Source organism: Orbicella faveolata, unplaced genomic scaffold (assembly GCF_042242905.1).
Source record: "Orbicella faveolata isolate gen_17 unplaced genomic scaffold, um_ofav_v1 contig_35, whole genome shotgun sequence".
NCBI lineage: Eukaryota > Metazoa > Cnidaria > Anthozoa > Scleractinia > Merulinidae > Orbicella > Orbicella faveolata.
The window spans coordinates 29,077,501-29,093,571 of NW_028301564.1; the positions used below are offsets into that span (position 1 = coordinate 29,077,501).

Consider the following 16,071-nt stretch of genomic DNA (forward strand, 5'->3'; position numbering starts at 1 on the left):
CATGATCGTGTTGTGATCCAGGAACTTATCAAGACTGTCGCTCAATCACACCAGCTAGAATCATCAACACAGAAAGAATTTAAAGGTAAATAACATATGAAAGATGATTCTGCCCATGTTAGAGATTGCTTTTTACCAATTTAATTTAATAAATTTAAGTATAGCTATAACCATCTTTCTTGTGGGAATTTATTTCTCAAAAAATATGGAAGTGGTAGGTCTGTGATTTCTTGATTTTCTGGCAATTGTGGGGTTCACAAAAATTTATTGTTACAAGAATAAATAACAATAAAGTATTGAGTGTGTTACTGCTGTATCAAACTTGAGAACAGTGATGAAAAGAAAAATAGAGCCCAGTGCAGCATTTCTTTGGAAAAACATAAGAAGAAAGGTCCCATTTTAGGGCTGTAGATGTCAAAGTGATAGGGCCAGTAAACTGTGTACAGCTTTACTAGAAATTCACATGGTCCCTCAAAATTTGTGGGAGTTAATAACAGAAACAATTTTGTTGTATTGAATTGTTTTCTTCAAAATGAGTGATAAAAGTGAACATTCCGATAGTAAATTTTACTATTGTAGCAAACTTTTCAATGCAGAACTACTTCAGTTGCCAAAGGTCATGTGATAAAATGCTTGTGGACTGTGTCAAAGCGGGCTGGACTGAAACATATTTTCCAGTCCAGCCCTTGTGCTTAGTTAATAAGTACTTAGTATTGAGCAAACTCTTGCAGTGTATTGTTGAATTTTTCAGTGTACAGTAAGTTAGTTTTACTAGTAATATTAAATGTATATCACATTGCTATTTGTACTATTTTACAGTGGTAGTGTTGACAGAAGTGGACAGACTTACAAAGGATGCCCAACACTCTTTGCGTAGGACTATGGAGAAGTACACAGCAACATGTCGACTAATCCTGTGTTGTAACTCAACAAGCAAAGTTATTCCAGCCATTCGCAGCCGTTGTTTAGGAGTCAGGGTTGCAGCACCTACAGTCGAGGAGGTCTAAGCTCTTTACGTGCATGTTGTCTGTTGATCATATTCATCTCTGGAAATTATGCTTAATGTACAGATCCCTCTCAGGATCCTAAGAAATCCCATGAAATATCACTTCCTGATAGCAAAAAGTCAAACAAAGTTTTTTTGGGTGTACTTTCAAATAAACCTCCTGACCACATACTGTATGAACAATTGGGCATAATGAGAATTTGCTTGATACATGTAGAACTGTATTGGCGAGTACTTACTTTGGTAAACATTTTGCAATATTGATTTTGCCCCCAGCTTAAAGTGCCTATGAACTGAAAAATAATTGCTGCTTATTTAAAAGACTTTCAAAATACAGATAAATGGCATTTTCCTTTTTGGAATATCTTTTTTTCGTTTTAGAGATTTTGATGCTTTTGTATTACGCAAATTAGGAAAGTGATGATGTCATCAGTTGTGCAACTAAAACGGTAAAATATTGAATAAAGAATATCTCTAGAAATATTGGAGCAGTGTTCTTCAACCTTGGCACCAGAAATGTACATCTTAAATGAAACAAAATGACACCAATAGTGCTGTTGCCATGGCAACTCTCTTTGCTCCAGTTCCTTTCTGTCAAAAAACAAGTATCCCCATTTGCAACCCTTGTAAGACAGAGGGTCCTGCTCGGAACAGACATAGTTTCCATATTGTCTAAACTCTCCTCATTAGATTGCTGGGAGTAGATGATCCTTGGTTAAGACAAAAACTGGGAAGGGAATTAATTAAGACAGGACCAGTGGCAAAACTGTTGTCATGGCGACAGCACAACAGGTGTAATTTTGTTTCTTTTGTGATGTACATTTCTGGTGCCAAGTTTGAAGAACACCGCTTCAATATTTTCAGAGATATTCTTTATTCGATATTTTAACGTTTTAGTTGCACAACAGATGACGTCATCAGCTTCCTAATTTGAATAATACAAAAACAACAATATCTCTAAAATGAAGAAGATATTCCAAAAAGGAAAACGTCATTCTTCTGTATTTTGGAAAGCCTTTCAAATCCTTTCAAATAAGCAGCAATTATTTTTCAGTTTATAGGCACTTTAATCAAACATATGGCTAACGCTATTTTTGTTGGTTTTTGGCTAGTTTTGCCATTTAGCGAAAGGAAGAATTCGATACGGTTTATTCAAAAAACATATAATTGTATTGTATTTGCAAATTTTCAACACAAAAAATTATATTCTTTTCAAAATCTTAACCTTGGGTTTATTCTTAAAATATTCTTAAAGTTTTGCAAATTTCAGCCTGGATATTCTTATAAAACATACTGTTATAAAAAAGAGTGTATAATAAATTCTTTTTATCTGCAGATTAGTCAAATATTGCACAATGTTTGTAAAAAGGAGGGCCTTAGTCTTCCAGCAGAACTTTCCAAGAGAATTGCTGAGAAATCCAACAGGAATTTACGAAGGGCCTTGCTGATGTGTGAAGCTTGCAGAGTTCAACAGTATGTTTTGCACCTGAATTGTTAGCACAAAAAATATATAACTATAGTCTTGATATTTGCAGAGTAGATCAGAATTTAGATACATACATTTACAGCCAGGATGATGATTTACAGTGTACCTCTAATTTATTGTTTGCAGCTACATGTACATGTATGTACAAACACAATGTGCATGGCAATTAATTACAATGCAATTTGTGACAGTAATATAGCTCTAATAGCTGTTGTGCACTATATTCAGTTAAGAAAACACACCGTCTATTTTGTATTTAGATACCCATTCACACCTGACCAACCTGTTCAAGAGGCAGACTGGGAAGTATATTTAAGAGAAACAGCACAGCAGATTGTCGAGCAACAAACACCCAAAAGGTAAGGTGATAACTAATAAGTTATGAAGCTTCATTAGGATCACCTCTAAATTGAAAAAGCCAGATAAAACATGCACACATGGTGTACCTCACCAGTTGTGGGCCGAGGAAATTACAGAGAGTTGCCCCTGCCCTACCTCCCAACCCATCCCCTCCCCCCCATGCCACCTTCCCACCTCACCTCCCCCATTATAAAAACAAGGTGTATCCAAGGAAGGAGCTATACAGTATGGTAGTAGGATGTTAGGGAGCTTAAGGTAACCTTTTCATCAGGCATGGAGGCACCAAAGCTGAAAATAAATTGTTCTTGGTGCTGTTATGGACTAAGATTTACTGGTTTTTTTTTTTTTTAATCTAAACTCAGAGTTGATGGCCTGTTCTTTAGCATGTGGGACTTGGCCAAATTGTGCAGTCTAGGTGGCTGGGAACACTGTGTCGTGTGCTTAGACAAGACACTTCATTCCTCTCCAGTCAGAGGTATAAATGGTTGCTGGTATAACATCCCTTCCAGGGGTCCAGGAGGACTAGCAAAATATTGAGGGGTGTAACCCATAACACCTGTTTTGCCTGAGTATGCTTGATTTTTCTGTGATGCTACGGGTAAACTTGCCTGTTGTTAATACAATTTACCCACATATTAACAAGTTTGCTATGAGTGTGGAGAACAAAGTTAGAGGTGACTCAAAACTATTAAAATGACAGCCCTGTTTGAGATATCGTAATTGTGATTACATGAGTAGTGTTTGTCATCTACTCAAACTCAGGACAGAGGGCAGCTACTTGTAGTCTAAGAATTAAGCAACATTACTAATGAGCCATCCGAGTTCTATGCCTCCTTTTCAGTGAAGTTTATTTTTACTCACCAATTTTTCTTCAGGTTGCTGGAAATAAGAAGTAGACTCTATGAACTCCTGACCCACTGTATTCCACCCGATATCATACTAAAGGTAACGTGGTATAGTAGTGAACTTTTGATAATCTACACATATTAGTTAAAACATATCCCGCTCTCCTCTTTGCTGCACACTGACTGCACTGTGTATGCAGAGATAAGTTTGCAATCCTGCTGCTTTTGGCATGCGTGCATTAACCCTGAAGGTGGGGGCCGGGGAGAGTGCGCATTTGACTGTGCGCCACATCCCAGGGGTCGGGACATCTTCCCTTGACCAAGAAGAGACTTGGTCAAATCTTTAGACGTGGTTTCCAAGTGTCTTCCTTCTGTTCGGTTTGGCACAACCTCAGTAAGGTGTGTGGGTTTTGAAGCTTCTTACGTCCATGAGTTGCACAAAGTGGTGACATCCCAACCCCTTCCCCACATTGCCCCCCCTCCCTCCGCAGGGCGATCCCTTGGGGTGGATTCACAATGATAGGTCCATAAAACGAAAGCCAATTAGTAGTCAAGCTGGTTTTTCCGCATCTTGCACCAGGTGCGTGTAATTGCTTCGTGTTCATCAGGCTGTTTGCGTTTCTTATAATTGGCCATTTCTTTGTTTTTGGTTTTCCGACAATCACCTGAAAACCGGTCTAGTTGCTATACCTATAACAAACATTTCTTGGTTTTGCAGGGTTTGATAACTGAACTGGTGACCAACTGTGATGGCAGTCTGAAGACTGAAGTAACAAACATGGCTGCTCACTATGAACATCGTGTTCACCAAGGAAACAAAGCCATCTACCATCTTGAAGCGTTTGTAGCCAAGTTTATGAGTATCTACAAGCGGTTCCTGGAGGAAGGGATGGCCGAGTTCTTCTAAGAGAACAGATTAGCTTTTGGTGACATTTGAATTGGTAAAACCACAGCTTGCCGAAGTAACGGCTGTACATTGTAATGAGGCGGAGGAAAAGTATGAAGCAATAAAGGAACAGTTTGGACTTAAACAATTGAAGTCACTCACTTGCTTTGTTCAATAGTTGTAAGTTATTCTAATCGCGAGGGCTGTTCTGGGAAAATGATGAAAGGTTTAGAAAATATCCTACGATGATTCAATAGCGATTTCAGATGGAGGGCAACTGGTTTTCACAGGTGGGGAAAACTTTTTGAACTGAACTTCTTTACAAGAAAAACTGTCCTGTACATGATCAAACCAGGCGGGCAAAACCGTTCTCACAGCCGGTCAATTTGTCTGGTGCCCGACCCTCAATGAAACTCCTGACGATCACTCTTCGTTAAGACGCCATGAACTTCAAGCTCGCATTTCTAGTGTCTAATCATACCTTTTTGCTACGTTTCGCCGGAATATAGAGTAAGTTCGCTTCGAAAATACCCTTGTTCCTGGAGGCTAAACGAGCCTGATATACCGCCGTAGAGCGCCAAAAAGGTACGATTAGGTTATAACGGCCAAACTCAGCCAAAGATCCTGTCCTATCAGCGCGATGACTTGATATAACAGGGTCTTTGGCTGAATTTGGCCACCGTTATAACCTAATCGTACCTTTTTGGCGCTCTACGGCGGCATATCAGGCTCATATCAGGCCAAATTCAGCCAAAGATCCTGTCATATCAGCTCGATGACTTGATATGACAGGACATTAAAACAGTAGACAAGGCTCATAATTGCGAATTTGGGTACGTTACGTAATAACTAAGAGCTCACGATCGACGTTTTTGTCAAAAAAAAAAAAAAAATTAAGGAATGTAAGTCATAAAGAAAAAGATCGGCACAATGTATACAAAAGCTCTTCCTCCCCTTAACTCGCCCCCCCCCCCCCCCCTCCATTCATCATTACAGTCTTAATCATAAATTACTCGCATTAGATGTATTGTTTTATTTTGGATATACCCTGTGTGCGATATATTCAGTGAAATACATTGCAGGAGATTGCAACAAAGGCACCAAAGAGGATATGACTTGATTACAATCAACTTTTACGATAGGAAGACTCCAGGCACATTTAAACGATGGAGTGTTTCTGTCGAGGAACTATCGGCTGATGGTTGCCCCCGCGGAAATTTAATGTTCTTAAAACAAATATTTGCTCGAGAAGCGAAGCTTCGGGGGCAAATATGCTAGTTTTAAGAACATCAAATTTCCAAGGGGCAACTATCAGACCGATAGTTCCCAGACATAAACACTCTATTGTCTTTATTGTTCACCACTAAATTATCTTTCGCGGGCCAGTTCAAAAATTATATTGAATTATTTTCAACTTATTTAGATAAAAGCCGTGAAAGCCAAATGTGAAATTTGAAAAAGAAAACAGACAAAAACCCACTTAATACAATTGCAATTGTTTATTTTCTGTAAGCTCGCTTGTTTACAGAAAAATGTTCACGGACGAGTACTATCCATCCGGGTATTTTCCTCGGACGGTCACTATGGGCTGATAGTGTCTCTCCGCGGATGAACACTATCGCGTCACGTGATCAGTTTAAACCAATAAGAATCGGAGAAAATTTACTGGTGAACTTTAAACAGCACATAGTATTGGTGGGTATTTAAATCCCTTTAGACGTTTCAGTCAAAACGACACGTTTCTTCCGAATGGGGTTATTTTTTCATCAGTTTACACAGTTCTTCCCTGAATTTAAATAGATCAAACATGTCACGCAAGTTAAGATTGCTTTCCAGGCACCTGTAGAAATAATCAGGACATTCATCACGGAGTGCATAAAGGTAAATCAAAGTCTGACCGTCCAGTCTGGGTAGGACTGTCTTGCATACCTCGTCCAACCCAATATCCTTTAACCAGCACTCCACATCATGACTTGTCCAACTAGAGATTCCTGGCGCTTCAGGGGTGGCTGGAGGACAATCTTCTTGTACTTGTTCAGCATTTCCTAATTGGCCAGGGTCAGTGAAGTGATTGCCTTGGTCTTGTCGTCCCCTGCCGCCTAACTCCCTCAACAACTTCCCAACCCCTGTCTCGATACCGTAACTATTTCTAAAGTCAATCCAAAGTTTTGTTCCAACAATCATTCCTAGCCAACCGTCCGGTCGGTAATTTCGTTCCATCATCAAAGGAATGATGTCCTTTCTCAGCTGGTAGGCATACTCGGCTTCTGATCGACAGTTTGGACTTTCTTTGTATCGTTGTGATACGCACACCAGAATAACTGAGGCGTTCTCGACAGCTTTGGCCATGGTCTCCAATGTGGACCCTCCCATCTGCTCCAGATCCATCCATACTCTGTATCCATTGGCCTGAAGCTTGTTTTTCACCTCGACTAACACTTCCTGGGAATCCCATTGGTAACTAATCATCACGTGATTTGCCGAGACTTCTCTTGTCTCCTCAGCCTGCTTTCTTGCAGTCTTTCCTTCAATCTCCCATAGTGCACCTGCGGCTCCCTTTTGAACATCCGGGTCCTCGCAGTGCTGCAGCTGTCGTAGAGTGTCCAAGGCTCCTTCCTCTTGAGCGATGAGGTTCTTGTTATTCTCATCAAAGGCTAACATCCAAAGCGCTTTGACTGCGCTTGCCTTTTCTCCGTTGTCACCTGATGTCTTTATCATTGAAACAAGCACTTTTATCGCACTTTTTTGACCCAAAACTCTTTTGTTGGTATCGTTTATGGCAAGATGGCTGAGACCCTCCGCCAGCTCTCTTGCAGAAAAGCCATCAAACTTTCGCCTTTCCGAATCTTTAGCCTTTTTCAAAATGGAAGTTAAATTCACCAAGATTTCTTCATCTGCGAGTACCAGCTGGTTACTCTCTTCGTCAGCCACGTAAGCCAAACTTAGCAAAGCCAGCGGGGCCACAATGGGAATATCTGATTTGGCAAAATAAACTAAAGTCTCCTTGGCCTCGTAGTCAACGGTCGGTTTGACCTCTTCAGTCTTCCTGGCCATGTTATACAGAATATTAAAACAACATCCCAGAACTCTAATGGCTCGTACTGGCGTCTCACCACTGCGGTCGTCCAAGGTCTTGAGCATGGACTCTAACTGTTTGCTACTTTCCAAGCAAAGTGGTATTATCCCAGTTTCTGTTGCGCATGTCACACAGAACTGCTCATGAAACTCAGCAAAGTTCTGGATCACGAGTAGAATTAAAATTAAGCTCTCTGATGCCAGTTGATCGCATCGGTCTGTTTCAATATTTAATGGTTTATCCGCCGGTTTTATTCCATTTTTGCGAAGTGTCTGTCCGCTGTTGAGGTAGGAATCGAACAACTGTTTGGCTAGCTTGTAGAAAAACTCCGCTGCGCCGATGTCGATGATGAAATTTGCAAGAATGTCATATTTCTTTTCGTCAGTTGTTCCGGCTGAGAAAGCTACCTTGATACTTCTCTGGCGAAGCTTAAGAGCTTCTCTATTTAACTTCGATACTAGCTTCTTGTCGCTCAGTGAATTCTCCATTTCTGACAAACGCCGAAGTTTTTCAACACTGCTGAATACCGCTCGCAACACTTTTGAATATTCAGGATACCTTTGGCTGTACTCTTGTAGTTTCTCGCAAGACGATAGTTCTGTTTCTGATTCAAGAAGCGAGTCCGTCTCCTCTGTGTCCTCCTCGAGTCGTCTATGCCCAGTTAATACAACGGTTGGCCGATGTAGGGTTGGTTGTTTTGTGGCTCCACATCCCATGATTTTGAATTAGTGAGTTTACAATCACGGCATTGCTTGTAAAACCCATGCACTCGAGTGAAGTCTTCCTCACAGCAGTCATGAACAGTTTCCTCGCAGTAGCACAGCTTAGTCAAAAAGAACCGAACAAACGACCTTTGCTTAGACTATTGTGATAGATTTCTGCACAGATTTGATCTCAGTTCAACGAAGATCACGCGTGTTGCTTGAAGCGGAATGTTTATTAGCAACAAGACATACCTTTATGTTAATGAGGCAAGGCGAGCAAGGCAGCTTTTGTTATGCTGTTGTTACGCATGAGAAACGTGGTTACAAAGGCGGGCACCCCGGTCGGCTACCAAACATATAATGCTTGTCCTATACTACGAATACCATGCGCAGGATAATGTAATCAAAATTTTGCAGCTTATATTTCAGGTTTGTGTGTCTTTGGATAACAAGAAATTCGCATACAAACACCTTTGATTTTCAGGATTGTGCAGCTGAGTGCGCCTACAACCATTGTTTTGTCTTGTCTTGTCTTCTTTTCAAATTGTTTTCTTTCTTTTTTTTTTCAAAAACATTTTTGGAACAGCTCCTCAACACTCCTAGACGTATAATTTTCTTAGGCAAGGAGTTCCTGAGAGGGAAATGCTTCTTTTCAATCTGAAGCGTGCTGCCTCTCTGATCTTACTAGGGTGAAATACGGAACGACAAATCGACAAGCGAGAAGGAAAAAAAATGGAAATATAAAAATGACCAAGTCTTTATTAGGCGGCTAGTTTAGCTCGCCTTTTTCACTTCACGCGCGACGACCTTAGTGGTAGGGATTGCTCTGTCCTCAGTATATTCATGAACTAGTTTAAGACTCCGTCCGCACTACGCGCGAGGAATCTGAAAACAGAGCCTTATTTCTCCGGTTAGGCCTACCGTCCACACTAATCCGTCACGAAAACGGAGCTTTTCGAAAACGCTCTTCAAACCGGAGGAGTTTGAAAACGTCAGCGCTTCAGTGCGGACGGAAAACATTTTGAAAACGAATATTTTCGGAAGAGACCACGTGACGATAATCATGATAAACCCTTGCCCGAGTTTTACTTAAACGCAAACGCAAAATGAACGGTGATTGTTGCGTTTTTGAATTCCCCCGGTGTGGTGCAGATGGAAAACATTTGATGCGTTTTCAGAGTGAAATCTTTAATCATTATTTCATAATGATTAAAGATTTAAAGAATATTACGTGTGTAATAGGAATTTGAAACTTTTCTGGTAGTTTTAGGCAGGAAAATTTGTCAAAGAGCGGCTCGTGTATTCGCGACACGCGACACTGAACAGAAGTACTTTGAATAATGTCGTGACTCACTTAGAAGTCACGTGACTACAATCTGCGCCAAAAGTCCAGACGATAGCGACAATTACCACAGTACAGGTGAACTGAGTGTGAAGAGCATTGCGTCTTCGTGATCAACGCCAGAATCCTCCTTTATCGCAGGTGCGTTTAATACTTTTTTTAGCACGCTAGATAAGAATTTCTCTCGCATTTGAGGAAGCTGATTGAGCTGTGAAGGCTAAAAGAGCGGCTCGATCGATGCACGACGATCTAAAGTACTTCCGCTCGTTCAGCTGAACTCTCAACTGATCTTAGTTGCCAGGTCTTCGCCTTTATATATGCTGTCCATTTATGCATGTACCGTTTCTTTAGGGAGTTATTTAAGGCGTAACTTAGTTTGTTAAAAAGTCCTTGTGATCTCGTGGTTTTAACTGAGGTTTTCAACGGCCCCTCGGCGTTTGAGTTCGCCGGCTCTTTCTAGCCGGATCTTCAACTGCCGTGACATAAACTCCTTTTCATAGGTGACTTTAATTAAATACCTACTGGTTGCCTTGTAGTGATCTCTTCTGCAAACGAAACCTAATGCATATTCTATTGATCATGATCATGAATGATGAGAAATCTCTGGATAACGCTTTCCATCATCTCGCTATTAAAATATTTCAAAGACGCGGGTTGAAATTTGGCAACTGTACCCATAAATATGTCACTGAGTTGTTGCAGTTTATTCAATAATCGAGACGTTGGTAAAATCTGCCGTGTCATGTCCCAGTTTATTTAAGAATTTTCGCTAATTGAAATTCTTGGCGTTCACTGAACCGGAAATGAAATGTTTCTAAGAAAGAAATATTTTAAAACTGCAGCACTTTCAGTTTCGAGAACTGAAAAACTGAAAGATGCGTCATGTTTCCTGATTTGCACATTCAGGGAGATTGTAACTTCCTACTTCCATTTTATTTGATAACGGTAGGGAGCTACTCGGTTGAATAATTAAGTGTTAACATTTATTTCTCTAAAAAACAAATTTACAAAAAAAAAAAAAAAACGGACCAAAACCTAAGAAATAAAGGGTATTATCTTACGGGGTTTTAAAGGGTCAGTTTGCCGATAATTTACTTATCAATCCTCACTAGCGCCCTGAAACTTCACTTAATTGTTTTTCTGTACTGACTTGCTAAGAAGTGTCGCTGAATACAATGACATATGTATTTGGAGTCTATTTGTGTCCGGTGTCTGTCTGTAAACAACTTTATGGAAATATTGTTCGGTGTATTTGCATAAATTCGCTTAAAATACAAAAGAACTACTGCCATACCGTGACGAGTTCGGTCTTTTATAAATATATATAGTTTATTGTATATATAGTTTATTGTGTGTGTAATACATGAAGATTGTATCGTAAATCCCGCATGTTGTATGTTTTGATATTAGATACTGTGTTATATATTTGTACTCTAACCCGCTGCAGTAGAACAAATATCATTAACAGTCGCAAACTATGCAATCCGTCAGTGCCACTTTCACACACTTCATATTTGCATGTCATTCAAATTTTATGTTTTTACCGGCTTCTTTTAAAACCGAAACTGAAAGAAAGTTTCAGAAGTTGGGCTGTAGTAAGATAATTAGAACAAAATAACCATTAAATATGATTAGAAACTGAAAGGAAAATATATGGAAATAGATGATGATTGTAGGGGAAATTTATTTCTTCAACAGTATCATTTGCGTGTCGATTTCAGACAGAAATACAGACAAGCGTTATTTAAGCTCATTTAAAAGTTCACTAGCGGGGTATTGATTCAGAAATATCTCATCTCTATTTTCGAGACGGTTATTTCTCCATTTAACGGAGCCACTTCGGGTATCGTTCGGCTGCAATCTTCGATAGGCTTTAGAAAACCGGAAAAAGTTGTCGAAGGAATTCGAACCCATGACTTCTACGTTATTGGACAATGTAAAGCCTGGGCGCAATATACCTGTAAGTGGAATTATTTCCTTCACGATTATACCATTTGATTACCTTTTAATAGAATGGCCGACAAATTGCGCTCACAATTATGGGCTTTTGACTTGACTATTGCATGGAGAAAATTAGTGCCAAACGTTGCTAAGGAATTTTGGAATTTCACGTGTGAAATTATAAATTAACGATGAATTTTCGCGCCAAAATTATGGAGCAATTTGTCACCCATTATATTATGTATTTTATTTCTCTAATTTTGTTGTTATTTTTTTTTCTTCCCCAGTTTCAAGGATGAGGACTACCTCGCTTGCAGCAACTCTTATCTCAGTAATCTCTCTGTTTATTGCCACCGTTCACGCGCAAAATCAAGGGATTGACCGTTGTGACGGAATCACCAACAACACCCGATCTCAAATCTGCCTGTCTGGAAAGTGTCCGTTCATCTGCGGCAGCGTCAATGAATCAGCTTACTCCAAATGCGACCAAGTATGTGTCGAGGAGCCTTGCGCGTCGTTGAGCTGCAACTCTTCAGAGTGTTTCCAGCGGTGCCTAGCGGGAGGATGTGAGTCGGTGCACTGTTCAAGCGATGACTGCACACAGACATGCATGGGAAATTGTTCTCGCGTAAACTGCACGATGACGTCCAAATGCAACCAGCAGTGCGAGAAGGGACATTGTGGATTGCACGCCAGCGGTGATGGTGTGGTTGTCCAGAATTGCGCCGAGATGTGTAGTGATGTGAAGTGTGAGGCTGACGATTGCCGGCAAGTCTGTGAAGGAGAGGGGTGCGGTTTGGAGTGTTCCAAAGGTATGAGCAAATGGCACGCGTTTATAACAGTGCTTTCTCGTGCTTTACTCCGAAGACTTGCTTTCTGTGAAAATCGTAAAATCAATAACAGCAATCAAGAGAACATGATCATGGTCTCTTGCAACAATATAAGTTCATTTTCAAATTATAAATATAATTGAAAATTATTAAATTTTTTTTTTCGCAAAGCTAGAGAACTTCTGAATCCCTATTAACAGCGCGCGTACCAGCCACTTAGGTTTAGAACAAACCTGTTTTAATTATGTTTTTCGGTGCATTTCAGGCGCCGGGGAGTGTAATCAGAATTGCAAAGGGCCTTGCACCATGCAGTGCGTTGCTTCAAGAAAGTGTGAAACCAGTTGCACAGGAGGAAAATGCAATTTGGACTGTAACAACGCTAACACCGCGCTCTGTGAGCAAACCTGTGCTCATGGCGCCTGCAATATCAAGTGCACAGCAATGAACTGTGATAGCTCATGCTCGAAAGGCCACTGTGCCGACTTCAAGTGCACCGCTGGCGAAAACTGCACACAGAACTGCGGGCAAAACTGTACCAATATGAGATGCACAGCCAAGGAATGCGATCAAACCTGCACCAAGGGCAACTGTAACATGTACTGTGAGTCAGGTTCAGACTTGTGCATTATGTCCTGTCCTGGTGGAAATTGTGTGCTCCACTGTGATGGAGCCAAATGTAAACGCGACTGTTCTGGCGGTAGGTGTGTGCTATCTGGATCAGGGAAAGAGGTGACGACTCCAAGACCAACAGTCACCGCGGCACCCAAGCCAAGTGGTAATGCACCAGGGCCCATGTCAGCCGCTTTGGCCTTTTTTGTTCCTTGGATAGCCTACATCTTTTCTGTGTACGAATACTAACGATCTTCACACTGATTCAATTAACTAAGAACTCTACCGTAATTTTACATCGCCGCTTTTTGTAATGAGCGCTCACAGCTGTCAGACAGGCGATATATTTTTATCCGCGTATTATATTTTAAGATAGCGCCCTCTAAAGTCTCTTCAGACCAGGAAGGGGCGGGGGACTTCTAAGCAAGGACCCCACCAACTTTAAATGCTTCTAGCTTTTAAAGGATTGCAGTAATGAACTCAGTTTAGCTGTTGGCATATGATTGGTCAATGAAGTTGATTCTCCCATAACAACCGTATTTTGACTGTCATGTTTTTCAAATTTCATTTTTTTCTGTTTTTAATTACATATCTTAGCTTTCTTGCAATAATTGACTTTTATCATTCTAAGTGAATTCAGCTTTCTTTATCGCTTTTGATTATTTTTGATGACAGCTGTTTTGAGGTAATCACATAGTTTCTATGTTATGCAGCGTCTTCATTTCAAGTTAAGATCTTCAAAGGAAACAATTTTGTACGTATTATAAAGCCCCACCCCCAGTCCCAAGAGACCACAAAAGGCCCGCTAAGAAAATACAGAGTTTAGTTGTTTGATAATTTTTAACCTGAAAGTTTACTGATTGTCAAACCGTTAAGTAGTTGAAGTCAAGAGTTCGACTTTTATCCAGCACGGTTCAAAATTGTGCACTAATTGGTCCTATAATCTAGCCAAATATATTCAAAGTCTGTCATAACTTTTTTTTTCTCGGTTGATTCTTCAGGTCCGTCTCTCAGTCGAGAGTTCCTATTTCACATTGCAAAAACTCGGTCAACGAACACTGCAAGGACGAACCATTTTATTGAAATTTACTTTATAATAGGCTTTGCCTTGATGTACCAGCTTGTGTTCCTAAACAACAATCATTTTCTCCTTGGCGAAATGAGTTTTTTTTCTACAAACATCTTGTACAAACAGTCACTATGAAAACGCCCTACATAAGCAGCAATTTTTTTAAATTTGTGAATTAGTAGTTACAGGGAGGAGTATTCCCGTAATGTAAGACATGTAAGTGTGGTATGTTTTTAATCAGCAATTAAAAATTTGGATCATTCTGTCCACAGACCCTCTAGTTTGTCTTGAGTTCGTCGAGATCGCAAGCAAATGGTTTATTTAACCGCAAGGGATTTAAAAACACACGTCTATGGACAGACTAATATTCGGACAGCTAGTAACTCGAAATGAGGAAGCCTCTCAGGGAAACAATTTCTATGGACGTATGTCCATATAATTTTGGTGGTTTAGATTCTTTGAAAAAAAAAAAAAAAAAAAACGTCTTAGGCCCAGTTCAGACGTCCTGTTTCTGCCGTGCCGAACTTAATTGCAATTTGGTTCGACTGTAGCACGGCAAAGAAACAACTCTGATTCAGACGTCGTGCCAGAGTCGAACCAAATTCAACATTTAGCGATGCCTCGTAGCAATTCTCCTCCTAAATCCCCGTGGGAACGCAATCTCGCCAAAATACATTAATATAATTTATGAATTTTGTTTAGCGTGGCAAAAGCACGACGTCTGAATTACTGCCGTGCCAGAGTCGTGTAGCACGGCAGAGCTTGTCGAACTTAATTGCTTGCCGAACTTAATACAAAAGTTTGATTCAGACGCCGTGCTTCTGCCGTGCTTTTGTCGAACTTAAATCCTGAATTTAGTTCGGCACGGCAAAAGCACGACGTCTGAACTGGGCCTTAGCGTCCTTAGTATTTTATTTGTTTGTTACAATTTCAACCGCTCTCAAATAATAATTTGTTAAATCAATCTCGCAACGTGCATGAATTAAACGTGGGACGATCAACTGACCAAGTTACGTGATTGGTGGTATCGTGACATGGGTTAATTAAACAGCGTTTACATTGCAGTCAAAATGTTTTCCTGTCAGTCACAGAGTCTGCTGAGATTGTTCTACCAGGCACGTATTCACTGAAATCTTACATATTCCTCTCACGTAAATAATCATTTTACCAAAAAAAGCGACGTCTTGTGTTAAAATACAGATTATCGTCCTGAATTATTTCCAAATACTCAGGACTAACATCAAAAGGAATATATGGAAATCGGATGGGAGAATTGACATTTTCGTGTTTTGGACATTCAGGGTTTGAAATGCCAACTGTATAAGACTCGTTAAGTCGATTCGGCATATTTTTATGAGTTGGCAGAATAATGTGATCTGCTATTATGAAGATTTGGTTTCATATAAACATTGTAGGGGCTGCAACACGGTTTGCACATCTTGAAAAGTTTAGCCTGGATTTTTCAATTTCGTCATTTGTAATCCGTGTTAATTTTTAAACCATCCTTAACCATCCGTGTTCCTTTATGGTCTATTATTATCTATGGTGTTTTTCTTATCTTAGATAACTTCTATTTTCAGGTTTCCTTCAGTTTAAAGGTAATTTTGTACATGGCCAAAATAACTCAAAATGCAGTGACATGAGAGAAGCACTTTTCAAGATGAATGTGATGTCACTTGAGTTATTGTGTTTCAAGGACGTTTGGAAAATATTGAAAAGCTGGGTAGTGGGTAATAAAAGGGAAATTAATCTATTTCCTCCGTCTCGGAAAATTCAAACAAAGAACTCGTAAGGCCCTCGTTATTTACACAATCTCATGATTCCGATCTTGGCATTAGTCAACGAATCACATGATATCACCTCGTGACTTTTAATTGCTCGCCGAAAAAATGATCGATCTACAGTTTATTGAACAGC

The 16,071-nt window shown here is 40.1% G+C and overlaps 3 protein-coding genes across 4 annotated transcripts in view; 2 read left to right on the forward strand and 1 right to left on the reverse strand.

Moving 5' to 3' along the window:
* Positions 1-4,731, forward strand: part of LOC110056530 (replication factor C subunit 3-like) — a 7,692-nt gene extending 2,961 nt beyond the window's left edge. The window contains exons 4-9 of the mRNA XM_020763035.2: positions 1-85; positions 820-1,001; positions 2,343-2,479; positions 2,753-2,851; positions 3,728-3,797; positions 4,416-4,731. The exon at positions 1-85 is cut by the window's left edge and continues 13 nt beyond it. Coding sequence (XP_020618694.1) covers positions 1-85; positions 820-1,001; positions 2,343-2,479; positions 2,753-2,851; positions 3,728-3,797; positions 4,416-4,604 — 762 coding nt within the window. The 3' untranslated portion in view covers positions 4,605-4,731. The remainder of the gene's footprint in view (positions 86-819; positions 1,002-2,342; positions 2,480-2,752; positions 2,852-3,727; positions 3,798-4,415) is intronic.
* Positions 4,732-5,601: 870 nt separating this feature from the next.
* Positions 5,602-8,600, reverse strand: LOC110056453 (uncharacterized). The gene has a single exon (XM_020762933.2). The coding sequence runs from the start codon at positions 8,373-8,375 to the stop codon at positions 6,339-6,341; it is 2,037 nt and encodes a 678-aa protein (XP_020618592.2). The 5' UTR covers positions 8,376-8,600; the 3' UTR covers positions 5,602-6,338.
* Positions 8,601-9,739: 1,139 nt separating this feature from the next.
* Positions 9,740-14,427, forward strand: LOC110056519 (uncharacterized). Of its 2 annotated transcripts, none has more exons than XM_020763018.2 (3): positions 9,740-9,846; positions 11,934-12,458; positions 12,742-14,427. In XM_020763018.2, exons 2-3 carry the CDS (start codon positions 11,942-11,944, stop codon positions 13,332-13,334), a joined length of 1,110 nt encoding a protein of 369 aa, XP_020618677.2. In that variant the 5' UTR covers positions 9,740-9,846; positions 11,934-11,941; the 3' UTR covers positions 13,335-14,427. The 2 variants fall into 2 exon arrangements, with proteins under 2 accessions (XP_020618677.2, XP_020618678.2); XM_020763019.2 differs by lacking the exon at positions 9,740-9,846 and adding an exon at positions 11,485-11,665.
* Positions 14,428-16,071: the final 1,644 nt, after the last annotated feature.

Bases quoted from the DNA above. Each gene is read 5' to 3' on its own strand.
- LOC110056453 (XM_020762933.2), bottom strand. From the start codon at position 8,375: ATGGGATGTGGAGCCACAAAACAACCAACCCTACATCGGCCAACCGTT.
- LOC110056519 (XM_020763018.2), top strand. From the start codon at position 11,942: ATGAGGACTACCTCGCTTGCAGCAACTCTTATCTCAGTAATCTCTCTG. The intron at 12,459-12,741 runs GTATGAGCAAAT...GGTGCATTTCAG, and splicing joins CGGTTTGGAGTGTTCCAAAG to GCGCCGGGGAGTGTAATCAG.